This window comes from Capsicum annuum, chromosome 7, assembly GCF_002878395.1.
Source record: "Capsicum annuum cultivar UCD-10X-F1 chromosome 7, UCD10Xv1.1, whole genome shotgun sequence".
Taxonomy (NCBI): Eukaryota; Viridiplantae; Streptophyta; class Magnoliopsida; order Solanales; family Solanaceae; genus Capsicum; species Capsicum annuum.
The window spans coordinates 6,906,668-6,923,091 of record NC_061117.1 but is presented as its reverse complement, the minus strand read 5'-3'; the positions used below and the strand labels follow the sequence as shown (position 1 = coordinate 6,923,091).

At 36.7% G+C, this 16,424-nt stretch overlaps 1 protein-coding gene across 2 annotated transcripts in view; it reads left to right on the top strand.

Annotated features, from left to right (window-relative positions):
- Nucleotides 1-383: 383 nt before the first annotated feature.
- The window catches only part of LOC107877671 (dicer-like protein 4), a 48,005-nt gene continuing 31,964 nt past the window's right edge, over nucleotides 384-16,424 (top strand). Inside the window, exons 1-9 of one of the 2 annotated variants that reach the window (XM_016724360.2) lie at nucleotides 384-772; nucleotides 5,277-5,454; nucleotides 6,311-6,421; nucleotides 12,352-12,492; nucleotides 12,574-12,646; nucleotides 13,722-13,762; nucleotides 14,482-14,616; nucleotides 14,700-14,825; nucleotides 15,644-15,782. In XM_016724360.2, the coding sequence (XP_016579846.2) occupies nucleotides 633-772; nucleotides 5,277-5,454; nucleotides 6,311-6,421; nucleotides 12,352-12,492; nucleotides 12,574-12,646; nucleotides 13,722-13,762; nucleotides 14,482-14,616; nucleotides 14,700-14,825; nucleotides 15,644-15,782 (1,084 nt within the window). In that variant the 5' untranslated portion in view covers nucleotides 384-632. Of the gene's footprint in view, nucleotides 773-5,276; nucleotides 5,455-6,310; nucleotides 6,422-12,351; nucleotides 12,493-12,573; nucleotides 12,647-13,721; nucleotides 13,763-14,481; nucleotides 14,617-14,699; nucleotides 14,826-15,643; nucleotides 15,783-16,424 lie in introns of those variants that run through there. The other variant, XM_047415158.1, reaches the window with a different exon arrangement.

The window sequence follows — 16,424 nt, the reverse complement described above, 5'->3', positions numbered from 1 at the left end:
GATACACAGTCCTAGATACATCTAAGCCTATGTAACGAGATACACATGACTCTGATATGTTTTCTAATCTAGAGTCCGTTTAGCCATCAAAATTTTTTAATTACTTTCAAAAAGTCACTTTGCGTTAGTAAAAATTCTAGTGTTTCATTATAAAAATTTTAAATACAATTTGAAAAAATAAAAATAAGTGAAAACTTTAACTTTTCTCACAAAATATCAATTTATTTTCATGATCTAACTCAACTCCATTTTTAATTTTTTTTTCATAACTAAACACCCATTTAAATCATTCCTCCCCCCCCCCCCCCCCAATTCCACACACACAAAAAAAAATAAAAATATATATATAAAAGTTGGGAATTTGGTAGGAAATGACAATGGTATGTTGAAAAAATGGGACTACTTTGAACACTGCCAGCACTTTTTCAAATAACGTGCACCTGAAAAAAAACCCACTTCTTAAGCAAAATAAAAAAAAAGTAGTATAAATAGTCTTCCAACCCCGTCAACTCAAAGTCAATCAAAATCAACCCCTTTTTTACCGCCGTTAATCCAACGTCGTCGGTACTTCCGCCACTGCCGCCGGTAGTTCCGCCACCGTCAACGTCGCCGTTGCTGCTGCTTCCGTCGTCATGGGAGACGGCAGAATTGAGAATGGGAATATCAGTTCACTGATCACTGATGAGTTTTCGGTTTTGTCTATCAATGCCGATGAAGATTCTGCTGTTTTGGCTGAGAAAATCGAGAAGGATCCTAGAAAAATTGCTAGAAAGTAAGTACTTTTTGCATTTCTATGAGTTCATTTGCAAAATTGATATATATATATATATATATATATACACACACACTCCTGTTTAGCTTTATTAGAGTTGATTTGACTGATGTTTGAAAACTATACGAAAAATACTGTAAGTTGCAATTTGATTCTCGAGAATTTTCCGGTTTTTTATATCGACGCCGATGAAGATTTTGCTGTTTCAATTGAGAAAACAGAGAAGGCTCCTAGAAAAATTGCTAGAAAGTAACTTTTATTTTTGCGTTTCTATGTGTTCTTTGTATATAATGTTTTCTATATATATATATATATATATATATATATATATTCCTTCTAGAGTCAATTTGACTAATTTTCGAAGCTAAAGTGAATTAAATTAATTTAATAATTTGAATTTAAAGTTTAACTCTGGAGAGTTTTCCGTTCTGTCTATCAATGCCTACGAAGATTCATCTGTTTCAGTTGAGAAAACAGAGAAGGATCTAAGAAAAATTGCTCGAAAGTAAGTTCATTTGCAAAATTGATGGATATATACTCGTTCGTTCATTTTTACTTGTCACGTTTCGTTTTATGAGAGTTGATTTGACTAGTATTTGAAGCTAAATTGAATTAGATTGGTTCACTATTTTTTTCAAACATAAAACTTAGATCTCAGAAACTATACAAAAATCTATAACCGGCGCCGAAATTTCCGCCACGGTTTTCTTTGCTACCGTTAACCGTCGCCAGTAATTCCTCCACCATTTGGCGCTGCCGCCACCTTGGAAGGTGATGGACTTGAAATTGGCGCTAACAGTTCACTGATTGCTGATGAGTTTTCGGTTCTATCTATCAATGTCGGTGAAGACTCGTCTGTTGCAGTTGAGAAAACCGAGAAGGATTCTATAAAAAATTGCTAGAAAGTAAATTCTTTTGCAAAATTGGTAGATATATATTCGTTCGTTCACTTTTTAATTGTAACATTTTGCTTTACGAGAATCAATTTGACTAATTTTTCAAAGCTAAATTGAATTAGATAATTGCCTAAAAGTAAGTTAATTTTGCGTTCTATGAGTTCATTTGCAAAGTTGGTTGGTGTATATTCCTTCGTTGTCTTTTTACTTGTCGCGTTTTGCTTTATGAGAATCAATTTGACTAATCTTTCAAAGCTAAATTGAATTAGATTAATTGCCCAAAAGTAAGTACTTTTTGCGTTCTATGAGTTCATTTGCAAAATTAGTTGATATATATTCTTCCGTTCTCTTTTTACTTGTCGTTTTTTGCTTTACGAGAATCAATTTGACTAATCCTTCAAAGCTAAACTGAATTAGATTAATTGTCTAAAAGTAAGTTCTTTTTGCGTTATATGAGTTCATTTGCAAAATTGGTAGATATATATTCTCCCGTTCACTTTTTAATTATCCCATTTTGCTTTACGAGAATCAATTTGACTAATCTTTCAAAGCTAAATTGAATTAGATTAATTGCATGAAAGTAAGTTCATATAATTTGATTCTGGAGAACAGGGGCTTAACAAATTGGTGGCCAAAAGCCAAACTTTAATGTTAAGCCTTAATTTTTTTTCAACAGTAATCTCGTTCATAATTTTGAAAGTTTTCTTTTTTATTACACTCACTTCATCCAAACATACTAATCATGTTTTGTTTAGCGAGAGTTAGATTGTATATACTTTGGGCAATATTTTCAAGATGTATTTTTTGTCATAATAATATGATAATCATTTCAACTTACAGTATTTTTAGAATGATTTATGAATATCTAACATTTAATTTTAATATATTAAATTAACTTAATCTAGTTTAGCTCCAAAAATTATTGAAATCAACTCTCAGAAAATGAAATGCATCAATTATTTAGGAGGAAAAAAGTAAATATTTTGTTTTTTCTACATTTTTCATTTTTTTAAAAAGAACATATGACATATATTTTTTTTTTAAATGGAACCCCACAAATTTGGGGGCCTAATAGGCTTTAGAAGCCTTACCCTCCAGCCTACCTTGCTGGAGAAGTGAAACATGAAAAGTAAAAGTGAGAGGGATATCAACAACAACAACATACCCAGTATATTCCCACCAATCCAGAGGGTAAGTGTACGCAATCCATACTACTAACTCAAAGTGAGAGGGGTATATTTTTGTTAATTATTTGTGTGTATATATATATATACATTGTGTGTGTGTATATACACACACATTGAATTGAGTTGTGCGGTGGTTTGTGAGAAAATCTATAGCAATACCTAGTGTATATTTTTATGAGTATTTTCAAGTGTATATGCCTTTCAAGGCGAGGTGGGTGATGTTTAGCTCCCAACAAAGTCTTTAGCTCGAGACTCAGATATGGAAGATGAAAACTCCATTCAAAGTGGCATGTTTTTCCTGGTTGGTGGCAACAAATTCATGTTTTATGTCGCAGTGTCAAGCTCAATGTGAGTTGCATGACCATTGAGTAGGTGGTGGCTAGTTACAAAAGTATACATATGTGTCAAAAGAGAAAGAAGATGCTCGACAATGACGTCTTGGTCCTAGTCGTGTGGAACCATCAACAAATCAAAAATGGGTTTTTGTTCAAGAATGATGATTAATTGGGAAGACTTAAAGGGCCAACCACCCCTTCGCAAGTTGTACTACTAGTTTGGGCAGTGGCGGACCCAAGATTTAAGGAGTGTGGGTGCTTACTACATAAAAAAATAAAAAATCACCTCAACTAGGTTTGAACCCGAGCACACCTACTCGTGGAGAGCCTTAAGATCAACCTAAATGTCAATGCACCTAACCAACTTCTTGTTTAGTGGGTGCTTTTATATAATTTATACCTATTTCGTATATTTTTTTGTGTAATTATACCTATTCCACGTCGAGTTTAGTGGGTGCTGGAGCATCCAAAAATTATGTGTAGGTCCGCCCCTGAGTTCGGGAGATATAGAGCTTTCCAAAAGTTTGGACATGATTTTGCTTTCGAGGCAGATTGAAAAAGTAGGAGAGCATTTGCCTTTACGATACGTCTTCTTGAGTCAATGTTGTTTTCTGAAGGACCAAGCGGCACCATTCATCCAAGCATTGTTGTGGTCACATATGCTATTTCTATGGATTGAAGTATGGGACTTCTGCCGTACTTAACATATTGGCTCCTTTGATTGTCCCCGACATTTATCAGGCTATGGGAAATTGTCTAAAGGGAGCCTTCTTTTCCAGACGTATCATCTTATTTTGCAATGGTAAATGATGAAGCATTTTGTAAAGGCTTCTCCACCCTGAGGAACTAAAGCACAAAATGATGTCCAATCATTTTGCATTTCATGTTCTATGACTTTCTATACACAAATGCGAAAGAAAACCCACTCAAGGGTTTTGGTTCAAACAATTTGGTGGCTTGAGAGAGAACAACGTGCCATGGTAAACTGTGGATCTTCACCCTGGAAAGTACACGACTCGAGGTAATAAGGTGCCTTTCTTAGTACTTCCAGGCCTTAGAGGAACTCGCTCTTATGTTCCCACTAGGGTCCTTAGGCAACTTTGCATCAGGCAAAAACACCTCAAGTAAGATGGATGGGTTAGATACATCACCTAGTATGGAGATGGGGTGGTAGAACTTAAGGATATGATCATTTCGGGTTGGAGACGAAGGAGAGTTGGGGAGCTCGTGGTCAAGAATAGGTTCAGACCCGAATGTAGTGATTCCTTCAAGCATGGTAGAAGAAGAATCTAGTTGAAACTCTCACACCCCGACCGAATGACCCTACCAAACCGTTGACAAGGAATCTGAGCACCAAATTAGACTCCATAGGCTTCAAGATAAGTATGAAACAAGTGAGATAGTACATCAGAGGCAACATAGGGAGGATGCTTCGACCATATACCAATTGAAAGAAGAGTTGAAGCGGGCTAGGTGACTTTATTTGATTGAGTTGATGACCCCATGAACCAATATCACTAATATAAGGAAGATGGGTTTTGAAAGCAAGGCGTGGTTGGCTGGGAGTCACTTGATCACTGGCAGATACTTCATGTGGCATGAAGTGGACAAGGCTAAGAAAGCAAGGACTAACGAAGGATCTTTGGGATGTTAGATTCATCTATTGCTACCCCCTCTGCCGGATTGTTTATTTTGCATTTTCCCTTTCCCTGAAAATGTATTGCCATTTGCTGTTTTGGTTGTAATGACTTATGACTCTTATGTTTATTATCAATGAAAGCATATTTTGGGGATAATGGATTGACTTAAAGCCATATACCCCCTTCAATTTGTTAGGCCTATCCTTGGCATAAAGGGTTCACTCTACATTTAGGACATACTTGGGTGTTAAGGTGCTAAGGTGTTGTTACAGTAAAACTTTTTGAACTTTCAAACACCTGAAACTCTTTGTAATTATCAATCAATTTCAGAATTTAACTACATTATTTAGCTGAATAATGATGTTTAAGTATGTCAAAAACAACAAAATAGGTGGCTTTAATGATTTTGTAGTAAGGAAAATTTTGCTGATTTTATTTCTTGTCAGGTATCAGATGGATCTTTGTAAAAAAGCATTAGAGGAAAATGTTGTCGTATATCTGGGAACGGGTTGTGGGAAAACCCATATTGCTGTTTTGCTTATCTATGAGATGGGGCAGCTAATAAGGAAACCCCAGAAGAACATTTGCGTGTTTCTTGCTCCAACTGTGGCATTGGTGCAACAGGTTTTCTTCTTTCTTATTTTTCTTGACCGTTAAAATTTTTTGATATCAAGGATGTGATACTCTATATGAAATCAAATGGATATCAAATATCTTCCCTAGTATTGAGGCGAGTATTTGAGAGCTTTAAGCATTAGTGTTTCTTCCAGCTATTTTACATATCCTCTCTGTCTTTTCTCCGTTCAATTGAGTCTATTTTTTGATCACCAGTTTCATTGATTCATAGGAGGACTCCTAAATAAACCAAATAGAATTGACAATTTTATTCTCTTGCATCGCCTAAAAGGTTTGGTCTTCATCCATACTTTTGGATGACCACTTCCATACCATGGCGCTTTCTGTCGCTTCAATGGCATCACATATCTTTCCGCTACTGTTCTGATGTCATTGCTCCTTTTGTCCAGAGGCCGCTCCGGCTTTGTATTTATCACATCATTGAGTCTTCAATATAATTCTTTGTTTGTCATATTTTCTAATAGAAAGTATTGTTGATTTTGTGGCTTGTACATTATCAATATTCTTCACATATAAATGAAGACTAGGTGTTTCAGGCTAGGCAATTACATGGATTTTTTAATTTTGCTGAAAATTTTTGCATTGATTAGCATGAAAAAGTCCTATAGTCTTGCACTTCATAGAGAAGAACAAGAAAGAGCTCTTCTAATTAGAATGTCATATGTTACGTCTAACTAATTTTCTCTTCATTGAAATCTTATTCCTTTTAAACTCATTCTTTTTTCCTGCTTGTAATTTTGCTTCTTGGGGCAGGGTGGGGGAACTAAAAAAATGTGTGTGAAACTTGATTATATATTGGCCTAAAAGTCATCTGCTTTTTCATGTGCTTCTGAAATTGGAAAAGCAAGCCAAGGTCATAGAAAACTCTATTGACTTCAAAGTTGGGACATACTGTGGCAAAACAAAGCATTTGAAGAGCCACCAAGACTGGGAGAGAGAAATGGAAAAGTATGAGGTAAGCCTGCATGATCTTTTTTGTTCATGATAGACATTATCTTCTTAGTGTTATTTGTTTGAGGCAGAACCTTAGGCATTCTTGATAAGTGAACTCCTTATTAGAGATTTTAATGCAATTAATAACTGATATTTGAATTACTGATATTAAGATAGCAAAGAAAAAAATCTGAATAGCTGATGTTAACTAAATTATCTTCCATATACTTGGAATGTTTGTACAGACCTCCAATAAGACACTATCTTAGTGCCGATGTAACTCTTGCAGTAATAAATACTTACTTTCCTTTACAAAAGGCCACCTACCTTTCTGTCTTCCTGTTTAATCACAGCATCTGGATTAGATAATATAAGTAGTTCTTGTATCTTTTCTTTGTACCGCGTGTCTCGAGCCGGGGGTCTATCGGAAACAGCCTTTCTACTTCTTCAGAGGTAGAGGTATGGACTGCGTACATCCTACCCCCCCAGACCCCACCAGGTGGGAATACACTACACTGGGTTTGTTGTTGTTGTTGTTGTTGTATCTTTTCTTTGCCTCTTAACTCTTTAATTGTTCGAGTTTTAGAACTTACTCTACAGTTGGGATTATCTTCATCTAAATTAATATTTTGAACACTAGGAAATGATCTTATGAAGTGAGAAATCTTAGATGTTTGCTTGATAGCGTGAGAATTGGAATGTTAGCTACCTTTTGTATGATCAAGGGATTTTCTTATCAATCCTTTGTTTTAAGGCATTAATACATTAGTAGCTTCCCATGGTCAAGCACTTTTTGATTAAAAATTGGCATAGGAGTGCTACACTTTCATAATGCCTCTAATTCTTAACTTTTGCCTGTCAATCCTCCAACCACAAAGAAGAGCTTTTAAACTTTTTATTTCCTAGTTGAAAATTCTTTAAATGGAATACTTTCCAGAATTTCTTAAGAGCTTTTAAACTTTTTATTTCCTAGTTGAAAATTCTTTAAATGGAATACTTTCCAGAATTTCTTGAAATGTCCTACTGTTCCCAAAAACGCTTTAGCTGGATGTTTCTGGTTTCAGAATTGGACTGCATCAGTCATTCTTCTCCAAGTTTCAGTTGCTTCGAGTATATACTCTTCCACATAAATCTTCTGAAGAAAGACGAAGTGTGGTTGCCCAAGTGGGCGATCTAGCAGTTGTAAAAATGGAGGGACAACCTTGGGAACCAAATTTTGATTTCCAACAACTATACTTGGTGGACAAATTTACCCGATCTGGTGGTAGGTAGCAGGTATCCACTTAGTCGAAGCGCGGACAAGTTAATTTGGACACAACCATTGCCACAAAAAAAGTGGGAGAAGAACAAAGAAGAAAGTCAAAGGATGTTTAATTTTTTGGGTCTTTAGTCTTTCATTTGCTTACATACACCTATGCCTTTATAGGCATTTGAAAAATTGAATAAATATTTTTAAACTTATACTTTGAAGGCACTCACTTAGCTCGTACCCCTTTTTTTTCCTTTCTTATTTTTTTTTTCAGAGTCGGGAGTTCTCCGAAAAGCAAAGGAAGTATTATTTTTTTTGGTGTCTTTGGATTCTTGGATGCTTACTTTTATATCAACTTAGAAGGAATTGCCAGATTTTGAAATATAAAGGTTAACAAGGCTACTTTAGTAGGTTAGAATAGAATGAAGGGCTAGCTGGCGTACATATCTTGGAGTTACCTTTAGGTGCGTCGAACAAGGAGCTCACTGTGTGGAATCCGCTTATTCAAAGGGTCGAGAAGAGACTAGCAGGGTGGTGGAAAAGATATTTGTCCAAGGGTGTGAAGGAAGTGCTTATTAAGAGCACAATCTCTAGCATTTTCACTTACTACTTGTCTTTGCTTCTTGCTCCGACTACGGTGAAAAGTTGGAAAAGATTCAGAGAATTCTCTTTGGGATGCGGCGGATGGGGCAAAGAAGCTTCATTTGGTGTGTTGGGAGGTTGTCACATCTCCGAAAAACTAAAAAATAGGGAGGAATAGGATTTAAAGATTTGAAAGTCGTTAATAAAACTTTACTGGGCAAATGGATGTGGAGGTTTTGGGTGGAGGTACAAGCTTTATGGAGGGGGGTGATTGGTGATAGATATGAGATTAGGGTTGGGGGATGGAGAACTAGAGATATTGTTTTGCCCTGTGGGTGCGGCCTTTGGAGAAATATTATGAATAGATGGGATTTTTTTTGTGGAAAATATCTCTTTCAAGGTTGGTGATGGGGAGAGTATTTTTTGGGGCCATAACAGGTGTAGGCTTGTAGGGATATAATTTTGAAATATGAGTTCCAAAGTTTGTACAAAAGATCTTGCCAAAGAGACTTGACTATTCAACAAATTAGGAGGTCACAGGGTGGAGAGACTTTTTGGGATCTGAGATTCAGAAGGGATTTTCAAGTTTGGGAAGTGAGTGAGTTTCAAAGATAAACCTTATTCACAAACAATTCAATTTGACGGATAATCCCAATGGGGGTAGCAGTGGGGTCTTGCAAGTAATGGATTGTTCTCCATGAAGTCTTTTTATGTGAAACTTTTGGTTAGGGAAGAGGTTGAGTTTTCGTGTAATGCAATATGGGTTTAAAATGTGGCAAGAAAGGTGTGTTTTTTCACTTTGCTAGCCACTAGAGGAGTGATTTTGACTGCCGAAAATCTTAGAAAGCGGAAGGTTGTGTGCGTTAGTTGGTGCTACATGTTCAAGGAGACGGCTGAGGTTTTAGATCACCTCCTTCTACATTGAGGGCTTACCATGCAATTTTGTTGGGATATTTTAAGATGATTTCACACTCGTTGGGTAATGCCAAGAACTGTGAAAGATGTAATGTTGAGTTGGAAGAGCGGGAGAAGGCGGAAAAGATGAAGGGCTTCGAACATGGTTCCGATAGCATTAATGTGGGTAGTTTGGTGAGAGAGAAATAGAAGAGCTTATGAAGGTATAGAGCCGAGTTTCTTGCAATTAAGTAGTCTTCGCTATCTTATTTTCTTTTGGAGTAAACAAAAAGTTCCTTCTTGCTTAGAGGATTGAGTGGATTTTGTAGAGCTTCATATTTTGTAAAGTTTTGATCTTTTGGTAACCTATGTATACGATCGATTTGGTCATGTTTATGAATGAAAAAATACTTTCACTTGATTTTAAAAAAACCCAATGTCGTGATATGTAGTACTAATGTGACAACTCATTTACTTCAAAGCTCGTTACAATATCCTGCCGGGGATGATGGTAAGTCATTTCCCTGGCCTTGTAAAATGTAAACTAATACGGAAACCTAAAGTGCCCTCCTTCCCTGTTGGGGTTAGTTATGGTTTAACTGCTACTCATGATTCCTCTTTAGCGCAGGACAATCTAAGGAGAACAGGACTTTTGAATACAATATATGTCTGCTATATGTGTGAGAAGGAACTGGGACTGTTAACAATATAGTCTTACACCGTCTAGTTTCAACTGAATCTTACATAATATCCAGAGTTTTTTTTTTTTTTAAAATTTAGTGGGTGATGCTTACATCCTTGAAAAAAGAGAGAAATTCTGAGAAGAACACAAGTATGGTCTGGAATTTCTCCGTGTTACATGGGTTTATTTTAGGGATTGCAGATGCTTTCAAAGAAGAAGAAACTTTACTCAGTTTGAAATATTTTTGTTTACAGCGCTTAGCTTATTTGTGTCACTGTAGATATGTTCTTGTACTAGATGTTTTAATGGAGTTTGTTGGGCTCTTTTACTTTTGATTAGGGACCTATACTTTTGTTACTACATCAACAGTTGCTTGTGTTGTTTTATTCCATTTTTTAAAATGTGGTGTCCGAGCTTGTTTGCCCACATCTTGACTAATTCCACGGGGTATCTGCTACCTCTCACCGACAAATGTACTAGGTTACTCTGTCTACCAAGGTTTAGATAGATGAGAAGAAGTTACCTAGTGTTTTTGCCTTTGTTGGTGTGAGAAATATAAGAGAAAAATATCATTGAATTGTTGTAACTATATGATTACATTGAGACCCTATTTATAGACATTACATTCCAATCCTTTTCCTAATAGGACACTACATTACAATCCCTTCCCAATAGGATTCTATATGCTATTCCTATTCCTACTCATATTCAACACTCCTCCTTAAGCTGGTGCATAGAAGACATATGTACCAAGCTTGTTATGGAGGTAACTAATACGAGGACCGGGGAGCTAAGTTGCTCGGACTCTTCAAAAATGTCTACGGGTGCGCGTCGGATCCTCCAAAAATAGTGTATTTTCGAAGGATCCGACATGGGTGCGGCAATATTTTTGAAGAGTTCGAGCAACTTAGTCGGTGAGGGACTTGGTGAAGATATCTGCAAGAAAACTAATAAGGACTGCTTTGGACGTTGGGAGACCTCAATTGAAACGGAATGAATTGAAAAAGTGATCCAAAAAGCAGTAAACATCTCTGGAAAGTCGATGTGTCGCTGGAAAATTGCCGAAAACTGGTTAAAATATATGGGTCATCTCGAAATCAAGAGATAGTAAATCTTGAATAAGATAGTCACCGAAGAACTGGCCGGAACATACTCGCTCGTCGGATTATTAGATTTGATGGCTAAAAAGTGGTCACCATTTGAGAAAAAATTATATGGGTAGGGTCAGAATGATGACAGAACCCTACTAAAAAAGAGAATTATATGGGTAGGTCGGAATGATGGCACGATCCTACTGAGAAATAGAAATTATAGGGGTAGAATCGGAATGATGACACGACCCTACTGAAAAATAGAAATTACATGGATAAGTTCGGAATGACGATACGACCCTACTAAAAAAGAGAATTTATATGGGTAAGGTTGGAATGACGGCACAACCTTACTGAAAAAGAGAACTTATATGGATAGGGTCGGAATGATGGCACGACCCCGCGCAAATCATATTTGAGAAGTCACCGTAAAGACGCATGGAACTACACATATCAGATTTAAGGAGTCACCGGAAAGACGCATGGTGCTATGTAACTCAGATATGAGAAAGTAGTCCGAAAAGATGCACGATACTACGCAAATTAAATATGAGTAGTATGGAGAGATGCACGGTGCTATGCAAATATGATATGAGAAAGTAGGGGAAAGAAGTGCGGTGGCCTAACTTTTGCTAACATGATCATTGGCCGGACGGGCTCAGTTATAGCCGCCCGCCAGCAGCGGAAGCTTTTTGATTCTCTACCAAGATCGTAGAGGCTCTGATACCATGATAAAGAAATGGACCTTGGGTCTAATTCAACCTCAAAAGCTAGCTCTTTTTTTTTTTTTCCAGGCAAATTAACCAAATTTTGGTATCCAAAACCCAAAATTTCTTGTCAACACCATTAGATTCAAAATAAAGTCAATAGACAATTGAGAAAGCAACACAATAACATCTAAAATGAACAAAGCTTTAGATATTCGACAGTACAAGAAAATGATAAAGGAACACAAGTTCTTCGAGTTCTCCAGTATCTAATCTAATCAATCTAAGGGGGGAAACACAAACTCTTCCATATTCAAAGGTCTTGGACGCTCAAACGTGGAGGAAGTGACTGCTTCAGCTTGTCAGCCTTCTCAAAGTCGGACACACAGAGTGTGTACAGGTACTTGGAGCAGCGAACCTTGAACTTAACCATATCCTTGTTCTTCTTGATCTTTACAGTTGGGACTTGACTTTGTGGTCTCATGGTTCTCAACCACTTCATTAAAAGTATCCTTTATAATTAGTTAATCACTAAGAACAGGAAAAGGAATCAACATGTTTTTCTTGTAACTATATGAAATAGATTGATCGAACCAAGTCATGTGTTAGTTGTCTTATCATCTTAGATCCTTTCTTTTTTGGACCGTGAATGAGGCAGATATTGCTGTATGACTGATAATTATACTTTATCTTGGTTTGCCACTGTGTGAAAGTTTTGACCAACAAATTTGCATGTTGTTTGTTCAGGTCCTTGTTATGACCCCTCAAATACTGCTGCATAATCTTTCTCACTGCTATATCAAGATTGAATTTATTGCTCTTCTGATATTTGATGAGTGTCATTATGCACAAGTTGAGAGTGATCATCCTTACGCTGAGATTATGAAGGTAATTAGCTGATCTGGTGTGGCAAACATGCTTCGTTTTGTATATATTAGCTAGTTTTTCACGTGTATTATTTTTGGACAGATATTTTACAAACCTGCTGTAGTAAAATTGCCCCGCATATTTGGCATGACTGCATCTCCAATATCAGGGAAAGGTAACATATTGTGCAATGAATTCGTGTAGTGACAATATGTCTCTACTTTCTCTAACTAGTGGATCCAATCAGATTATAGCTCATCAGTAATTTTTTATGTTGCCTTGTATTTTAATTTTGACAAATAGTTTTTTTATAAGGTAAATAAATTTGTGAAAGAATTTGCAAAATAGTAATTCATAGTTCTTGTAAGATGCAACGGATTTGTCATGGAATGTAATGGTTATAGATTCTTCCTGGTCATTTTCGGCAGAATGAGAAAATTGCATGGGATTGACTTGGATCTATGAATTTATTCACATCTCTTTTCCATGTAAAATTGATCAAATTGACACTGGAAACTGTATACTGACCATAAACTTGGAGGCCTTGTCTATGTTAAAAACTAACATATGGTTGTGATGTATGGTAATCAATTTCTGATGTGTTGGAAGAATAGTACCAGCAGAACCTATACTCCGCCTTGGCTGTACTTAGGACTTACAGTATCAACCTGATCTTTTCTTTTCAAGAAATCTCCAAGGATCTCTTTTAGATGTTACCTTTAACTCATTGATATAGGAAGTACAAATTGGGGACTGTTCTGCTGTTCATCATTTACAGATGAGCTGTAGTTCAGTGCGGCTGTCTAATTTAACCTTATATGACTGAAAAGTGTCCGTGTACAGTTTTTACCATCCCTTGTTTAAGGGTGTCTCTCATCTGCAGATATGTGTGCATGCAAATGATTTCTGTTTGGAGAAAGTCATGACTTGTATGATTCTATTTAGAAATAGGATCAACAGAAGTTGAAGGAGGTATTATTAGATAATAAGTTTGAAAATGAGTGCAAGTTTTCTGATTTACTGACTTATGAGAAAAACACACCTGATCTCGGGTGTTTGTGGGATGAAACCCTGCTTTTCATGACATGCATTGATCAATTGTGGTGACGGATTGATAGTTCTTGCTATCTGATTTTTGCTATCAATACTGATCATTCTTCCAGGCAAAGCTGGTATATCTTTACTTTAAGCTACGTTTGTTTTTGGACGCTCCTCAGCTCTCTCAGACATTATGTTACTTACTATTGCAGGTGCTTCTGTTACAGGCCTTGAGACCTTACTTCGCTCTAAGGTGCTACTATTGTATACAGAAGTTCTTTTTCCATGAGACCTTACTTACTATTGTTGTTGTTGTTGTTGATTAAAAAAGATGACCATCAATATCAGAGTTTCCTCACTTCATTATTCTAGGAATAAATGACGTCCAACAGAAAATAATTTTGAAGTATGGATTTCTGTCATAGGTTTGTTAGTTCTAGGATTTGCTAAGAACTGTTTTTAAGATTCAGTTCCAATTTTAGTAAAAGTGCAGTCCGGTGCACTAAAGCTTCCCCTATATGTAGGGTCCCGGGAAGGACCCAACCACAAGGGTTTATTGTACGCAGCCTAACCTTGCATTACAAGAGGATGTTTCCAAGGCTTGAACCCATGACCTTCACATGACAACAACTTTACCGGTTATCCAAGGTCCCACTTCAATTTCAGGAGCTATCTTTTTATCCTAGGTCTCTTGTTGTGGGTATTTCATTGTTAGGTAACAAAGTACTGCTGCCAAGCACGGCATCATTTTGCCTACCTGGGTTGGCTGGGGTTGGCTGCCATCCTTGTTCATACCTATACTGGTTTCACCTGCCCCATATTTCTCTTTCACGATTGCCTAAGTCTAGTTAATGCTCACTATCTCAAGGTCTTACCCACAGTGCTTTGGACTTCTTCCCGTTTTGTGTTGCAGAAGAGGGAAGGAGGAACATTAACATTTCTATAGTTTAACTTTCCTATATATAACCACAGGTGTATTCTGTTGAAGACAAGGATGAATTGGAACAGTTTGTTGCATCGCCCAAGGTGAATGTGTACTACTATGGTCCTGGCTCCTCATCCCTTGCGAAAGCTTATTCTCAGAAGCTTGAAGAAATAAAGAACCAGGTATTATCTTGTTGGAAATTAAGATGGCTATTTTCTAAGTAGTCTTCGGCTAAATACTCTCTGGTGTTTTCATGATTTGACAGTGTGTCAAGGAGCTTCACAAGAAAACAGTTGACAGCACTCTCAGGAACACGAAAAAGATGCTCAAGAGACTGCATGGACATCTTATTTTTTCTCTGGAAAATCTAGGTGTTTTGGGGGCTTTGCAGGTTTTCTCGCAATTCTTGCTGTTTCCCCCAAGACCCTTTTCACAAGCACTGATCTTTCATGACTCTTGAGTTTTAAATATAGAATCAGAAAACTTATTGTGCTCAAATTTACTATTTTACACGGCATCCTTGCCACACCCCCATCAGGCAAACAGTATAAATGGTCTTTTTACTCAAGTACAATTTCGAATGCATGCTATAGTCTCAAAATTTGAGCAGACTCCTTGGCGCTCTGCAAAATTAGAGCAAGAGTGTGCAGACGGGTTTGAAAAGTTTGTGCACTTTATCTTTTGATTGTTTAAGGTAGTATATATTGAATCAGCAACAAGTTAGTCCTGTGAGTTCTACCTTATCAAAAAGAAAAAAATAACTGCTGTGAGTTGTACATTTTATAAACTCTCCTGACCTGACATTGATTTTTTGGCAGATAGGTGTAGATTCTTCTGTTCTCTTCTTGTTCTTACTTTCATACTGCCGCCAAAATTATATCTGTGGACATCTTTGGGGCACTTCAATTTTTTTATGTATGCGTAATCTTGTGTATATTTATTAAGCACTTCAGCTGGAGAGCCCACATGCATTACCCTAGTTTAGATATTTTCTTGGACTTAAAGAGTTGTTAATTTAAGTAGAATATGATACTGCATGAAAACCTAGAATCTTGGGTTCCCTACTTATGATTAGCATAATTTAAGCACTACCAAATCACAGGGAGGAAATCATAGCTGTTAAAAAAAAATCATGATTTATTTTTTAATAACCTTTAAGTTTTACAGTTGGAAAATTAAATTCTGAGTTGAATCCTTGTTTTGGCGAAGGCTAGTTGCATCCTCTTAAAGGGGGATCACTATGAGCGCCATCAAATGGTTGAAGCTGAAGTTAATGCTAGTGATGACTCTTTATGCGACAAGTATCTGAGTCAGGTTGACAGAGTCTTTACTTCTGCTTGTACTGAAGGTATTTTTATTCTATCGTGGGTTCCTGTTTTCTGGCTATTTGTATTCTTACCTTCATTACAGGATTCTTATGGGTCCAGTTTGGATAAGATTTACCGGCCTGATCAGAGAGAAGTATTGACAGTAAAGTAGTAAAGATAATCAAGGTAAAGAGAATAGTAATGATAATAAAATTGAAGAAGCACAATAATGGTGAGACTGGTTAGGGAAAGTAGTAGATAAAGTGCTCTAAACTAGAACCAATCTGTCTCCTAAAGAAGTGAGATAATGTTCTATTACCTATTAACTTTCTACCCTAATCTTCAACCTCCATGCTTTTCCAGGGGCGGACCCCTTCTATGTCAAGGTGTCATCCGACATTGCTTTGTTGAATTTTTTTTTTTGTATTATATATAATATAATCTAAAAGATACAGAATATATATATATATATATATATATATAAATGACACTGTTTAAACATATGAGCTCCCTTGGCTTGTTGGTTTGGCGCATGGCTTGTGCAACAAAGCTCTCGGGTTCGAACCTCAGCATGTGCAGCTCTGTGTTTTTTTTTTTTGGGCTTTCTGTTAACTATTGCTCATTCAAAGATTGAAGGTGGCGGAAATGAGAATGTTACGCTGGATGTGTGGCCTTACTAGAGG